We start from the raw sequence: 5,706 nt of genomic DNA, 5'->3' as shown, positions 1-5,706 counted from the left end.
CCCTCAGGTCTCCTAGCATTCCTGCCTTTGCATGTACCATCCTGCAAATGTGTACGTTTAAATGAGCCAATCACGGGTAACCGCACCAATTCTTGCTAGCCCCTCCCCCTCCCCCTATAAAAACCCCTAGCTTTCAGGCCACAAGGTTGGCATCTCTGCCTCCTGCGTGAGGTACGTGCTGGCCCGGTGCTCCCCCATTAAACTACCTCATGCTTTTACAACAAGAAGGTCTCTCGTGATTCCTGGGAAATCCTGACTCCCGTGAATTTTGGGGGGTCCCCAATAATGGGGGTCCTACACTTGTAGACCTGGCTGGTCTTAAACTCACTGCCTCTGCCTCCTGAGTGCTGGGATTAAAGGTGTGTACCACCATGCCTGGCTCTAACAATTCTTATAGATTTATTTATATTATGTACATGAATGTTTTGTCTGCATATATATACACATGCCAATGTAGGCCAAAAGCATCAAATCCCTTGGAATTACTGTTATAGATGGTTGTGAGTCACATGTGGGTGAGTGTTAGAAAACTGAATCCAGGTTTTTCTACAAGAACAAATGCTCTTAACTGCTGAGCCATCTCTCTAACCCCTTGATTAGTAATTCACTAAATTTTTGTTTTTGTTTTTGTTTTTCAAGCCAGGGTTTTTCTGTATAGCCATGGCTGTCCTGGAATTCACTATGTGGAACAGTCTGGCCTTGGACTCAGATATCTACCTTTCTCTGAAAGACCCACAACATGAGGACTACCCCACATTCTGACTCAGGAGAGGCGACACCCCAAATCACTCTGGAGAAACAGTCTTGATGCAAACCTCAAGAGGACTTTTATTCCAGGCGCTCTCTGTGACCCACAGTCATACACCACGCAGGGGTAGAGGACCATGGGCCCTGAGTAGCTGGTAGAGGGGGTATTTAAAGGAAGAAACCATAACTCAAGGGGGTGGGGAGGGCATTGTTGGAAAATACCAATTAAGAGTCACAAGGGAGTGGGAGTCAAGACAGTTTCTATGAGTCTCTAACAATAGCACATTTGCATAGCGGGTTCCAGGAGTGGTCAGGGTGGGACATGGTGACTTTCTTTGACTGAACACTCACCCAACCCTGGAAGCAGGTGGGTGGAGGAATGTCGCTATCTGTTTTATGATTAGCATGCCTTGGAGCATTGAGTCACAAAGGTCACATTCTCAAGCCTGGGACTAAAGGCCTAGTTTTTATGTTTTACTTTTTCATCTCTGCCTCCCAAATGCTGTGATTAAAGATGTACACCACCGCTGCCCGGCTTAATATTTTCTTTGAGAAAGAATCTCACCTTCATTTTCTACTTCACCAACTTGATATTTTATTGTCTTGTTTTGTGCTTGTATCATAGTCCCCCAGACCTTCCTTTCCTCTCCCAAGCCCTCAACCAGGGCTGGAGAACATGGGCTCTTTGGTGAAGGCAGGCAGCTTGGAAGATCTTCTCAGTGTAAAGCAGACATTCTGGATTCTAACCCTCTGAGCTGTGGGAGCATTCTCCAGAGGGCCCGAGGAACAGTGTGAGCAGTAATGTGTATGTATGGATCATGTCTGTTTCCTTACCTGGGTCAAATGACAGATTCCCTTTATAGAAAAACCAGAAGACAGCTTGTCCTAGGATTGACATAATGTTTTCCATTTATTCTCATATGGCCATTATTTGTATTTTTTGGAGGCACACATGGGAAGGATTAGACTGGGAAATGAATGTGGTTGTTTTTGTTGTTGTTGTTGTTGTTTTCAAGACAGGGTTGTCTTGTGTAGGCCTGGTTGTCCTGGAACTCATTCTGTAGACCAGGATAACCTCAAACTTAAGAGATTCACCTGCCTCTGACTCACAAGTGCTGGGATTAAAGTTGTGCACCACCACCACCACCACCACAACCATCATTACCACCTCCCCAGACCTTACCCCAACCCTAAATGAAGTGACTCAAAGTAGTAAGTGTTTGAATGATTCTGTATCTTCAGGAATTAAGCATCAGGAGATTGGCTTAGTGGGGGCTGAGGTGAAGGACAGAAGGAAATAGACAGATCCTGAGGCAGGATGAGCTGACATTTCAGTTGTCCTCAGCCTGGAGGCTCTGTAGTGTCTTGGAGTGTTACAGACAGAGCACAGTAAGTGGGAAGGCATTAGTGCAGCAGGCAGAGAAGGTGTATTAGGCATCCTAGCTTAGCAGCTGAAGGAGGGAGAGACCAGCATAGAGGGCACANAGGTNGNGGCGAGTGTCTGGATCCCACGTGTACTGGGGGCNTGATCTCTGGACTTCCAGGCCGCTTAGTCCCACCAGTGCTTCTGTTAGGATCAGTTCCTCCTCCCCGAGGGAGGAGAGCAGATCAGGCTGCAGGGGGAAAACACCCTCTTTACCCTGCAGGAAGTTCTGCTCCAAGATGCTCTCAACCTGCATGGAACCAAGGTGACTGGAAATGAGGAACTGGAAAGCCTTTCTCCCTCCCACCAGAGCACGCTGAGGACCCTAAGCACCTAGGGAGAGGAGAAGACTTTCCTCTAGGGATAAGGCTGGGGCCTGTGAGCACAGTAGGTCTGCAAGTTCCCACAGGTTCTAGCGCTCCCCACCCCTGCCACACCTTACACTCACCCTGGCGTCTGTTACGTTTCCTCACCAGCTTCAGTTGCACTCTGAGGATCTTTATCTCTAAGTATTTTGCTAGAATCTTCAGTTGTTCTTTATGTAGCTCTGGAGGGAAAAGCAGAGAAAGAAAAACAAAACAAACAAAACCAACCAAACAAAAAGATGTGTTTCTGGTACAGAAGGAACTACAGATTCTAAATAGTGTTAGCACACTCTGATCAATTACTCCATGCATCCACACATCCATCCATCCACCTATCTATCCATTTGTCCTTCATCCAACCATCCACCCTCCATCTATCTACAGCTCAACACCTATTCTATAACATACACCTTTGCTAGTCATCAACTTAAAAAAAATTTGTGATTTTTGACTGGGTAAAATGACACACACCTTTAATCTCAGCATTTTGGAAGGCAGAGTTATATGGACCTTGTGAGTTTGAGTCCAGATTGTTCTACCTAGTGAGTTCTAGGCCAACCAGGGCTATAGTGAGAACTCATCTAAAAAACAACAGCCAACCAAAATTCTAATCTTTCGAAGCAGTTTTGGGAGAAATCATGTGCTTCCTGTTTGCTTTTGAGACAGTTTCTCATTCTGAGAGTGCCCAGGGTTAAGTTAGGCACTCAGTACCCAGTGTGGCCTGAGACGTTTTTCTTTTCTGTGGGAAAATGTGTCGTGCAGAGGGAAGGAGAAAATACAGGCACAAGATCAAGAGTGGAGACTCTGAAATTAAATGTAACAGGCGGGCAGCAATGTGGACGTGATGGACTTAGTCCCGTGCAGAAGGTTTGAAAAATGTAAAAAAATAAAAATAAAAATGGAACAACAGGGGTTGGAGAGATGGCTCAGCAGGTAAAATCACTGACTGCTCTTCCAAAGGTCCTGAGTTCAAATCCCAGCAAACACATGATGGGTTACAACCACCCATAATGAGATCTGACACCCTCTTCTGGTGCAGCTAGATTGTATTTATTTATAATAATAAATCTTTGGGCCTTAGCAAACAGGGACTGAGCAAACAGGGTTGTACTGAGGTAGCTGGGCCAACCGGATTGAGCCGAGGTCCTAAATTCAATTCCCAGCAACCAGATGAAGGCTCACAACTATCTGTACAGCTACAGTGTGTACTCATAGACATAAAATAAATAAGTCTTTTAAAAAAATGGATCAACTGAAACCCTAGGAATAAAACCAATTTGGTGGCGATTTTTTTTCTCTCGCTCAAGGACCTTTATTGAACTCAGGTCCTTGTGTATGTATACACACACATGTATATGTATACATATAATCTATGCATACAGATATATATGTACATATGCATATATATACATACACACATCTATATCTATATACATACATACACATGCATATGTATACATATACACACTATTGCATATAAGCCACCTGGCATCCACTCATTCATTTTTTGAGAATCATTCACATGATTTACTCTTAGAAAGAAACCAATCCGACTCACTTCTCACTCACCTATCAGAGTCATAAGGATGTAGAGGTATGTGTTTATAGCTTCCTTTGACAGCTGGACATCTTTGGGCAGTGCATCCAGAGTTACTTCCTGTCCCTTGTGTAGAGCCCCTTCAAGCTGTGAGGGAAACTGGGTAACTAAAACTTGCAGTAAAGGTCTAACCTAGCACTTGACACACAGTAATCTGTGAGTTGAGGCTGACTCTCTCCAACTCCTGTTTCTTTGTGTGTGGACAGGTCCTAGAAAGTGCCTTGGTCTCTTGGTTTTTGAGCTCTGGAAAGAACAAGCTGTTATCCAGCAGGGGGCACCATAGGCTAATGGGTACCCTCTGTCCATCAGAGGGAGATCACCACTTCTGGGAACTCTGTACTGATGCTCTATTTTCAGAGACAAATAGGCCAGTGGTAGCCCAGATCCAAGGTGCACTTGGGCAGCCTTGGAAAGGATATCTGCTATTTATTCCGCAGCCTTGGATCACTGTACCATTGCCAGTTCCCCCCACCATCCACACTCCCCTTCCTCCATACTCCTTGTGCTCTGGGCTCTCACCTTCTGCTTAAGGTCCTGTAGCTCTTTCTTCTTTCTTAGGAGATGTCTTAGGGAAGTGAGTAGGGAGCTTTGCCCCACTGGACTCAACTTCTCCACTTCTTGAGTCTCTCGCTGAACCTCTTTCTTTAAGGTGTCGAAGTCTATGGACAAAGTTAATGTGTCAGGCACCCCTTATCTGGTGCGCTCTCACCATGAACATATATGTTTGGTAGGTTCGTCACCCCTTTCTCAGGACCCGGTGCCGGGCCTCCAGCTTTTATCTGTCTTTTGCTCTTTCCAAGGGGTGTGGTTATGAAGTTATGCTAAAGCCTTGTTGTGAAAGATGCAGGAAAGAGGTGAACTAGATCCCCTGCCTTCAACATGAGAGTTAATCGCACTACCATTACCACTACCTCCCTGTATCTCGGGATTCATCCTTTATCAGTGCACAATTATCTTCTAGTTTCAACTACTCCATCCATACATTTAGGGGAAGCCTGTTTCCCCTTCTTTTGTCTGTGGACAAACAATGGTTTTGACAGCTTAATGAAGTGGACACTGGGACTGTTTCAGAGAGCAGTGGATCTGTATCCAGCGACTGTGGCTGTGAGCTGCAGCCTGTCTGTTTAGCGCCGGAATCCTAAAGGTACATCTACTCTGCGTTGGCAGAAATGGTTTCCTGGAAGAGGCTGTGATCCCAAAACCCAGGGCTTCTCTCTTCTCTCTCTGTCTCTCTGTGTCTGCCACTCTCTGTCTCTCTGTGTCTGCCACTCTCTGTCTCTCTGTGTCTGTCTGTCTCTGTCTCTCTGTGTATCTCTCTCTCTCTCTCTCTCTCTCTCTCTCTCTCTCTCTCTCTCTCTCTCTCTCTCTGACTTTCCCTTCCTTTCTATTCCACTCTAATGCTTCTCACCCTACTTGTGTATCAAAGTCTTGAAAAAATTCACAAAGCTCCTCCCCAACATCAGATGCCTGGATGACTGAGAAAATAAGAGGCAAATAGACAGATAAGGACAAATCCTAGCAGGGCATTGGTGTTGCATGCCTTTAATCCCAGCACTCGGGAGGCAGAGGCAGGC

At 45.5% G+C, this 5,706-nt stretch overlaps 1 protein-coding gene across 3 annotated transcripts in view; it reads right to left on the bottom strand.

The window, feature by feature from the left end:
* Window positions 1-2,186: 2,186 nt before the first annotated feature.
* The window catches only part of LOC110315440 (gasdermin-A-like), an 8,312-nt gene continuing 4,792 nt past the window's right edge, over window positions 2,187-5,706 (bottom strand). Inside the window, exons 7-11 of one of the 3 annotated variants that reach the window (XM_021189496.1) lie at window positions 5,575-5,607; window positions 4,652-4,821; window positions 4,105-4,219; window positions 2,644-2,717; window positions 2,187-2,420 (exon numbers count right to left, since the gene is read on the bottom strand). In XM_021189496.1, coding sequence (XP_021045155.1) covers window positions 2,187-2,420; window positions 2,644-2,717; window positions 4,105-4,219; window positions 4,652-4,821; window positions 5,575-5,607 — 626 coding nt within the window. The remainder of the gene's footprint in view (window positions 2,421-2,643; window positions 2,718-4,104; window positions 4,220-4,651; window positions 4,822-5,574; window positions 5,608-5,706) is intronic. The other 2 variants (XM_021189497.1, XM_021189495.1) reach the window with 2 other exon arrangements.

Source organism: Mus pahari, unplaced genomic scaffold (assembly GCF_900095145.1).
Source record: "Mus pahari unplaced genomic scaffold, PAHARI_EIJ_v1.1 scaffold_11290_1, whole genome shotgun sequence".
Lineage (NCBI taxonomy): Eukaryota > Metazoa > Chordata > Mammalia > Rodentia > Muridae > Mus > Mus pahari.
The sequence above is the reverse complement of the archived record's forward strand: the minus strand, read 5'-3'. Positions and strand labels throughout refer to the sequence as shown.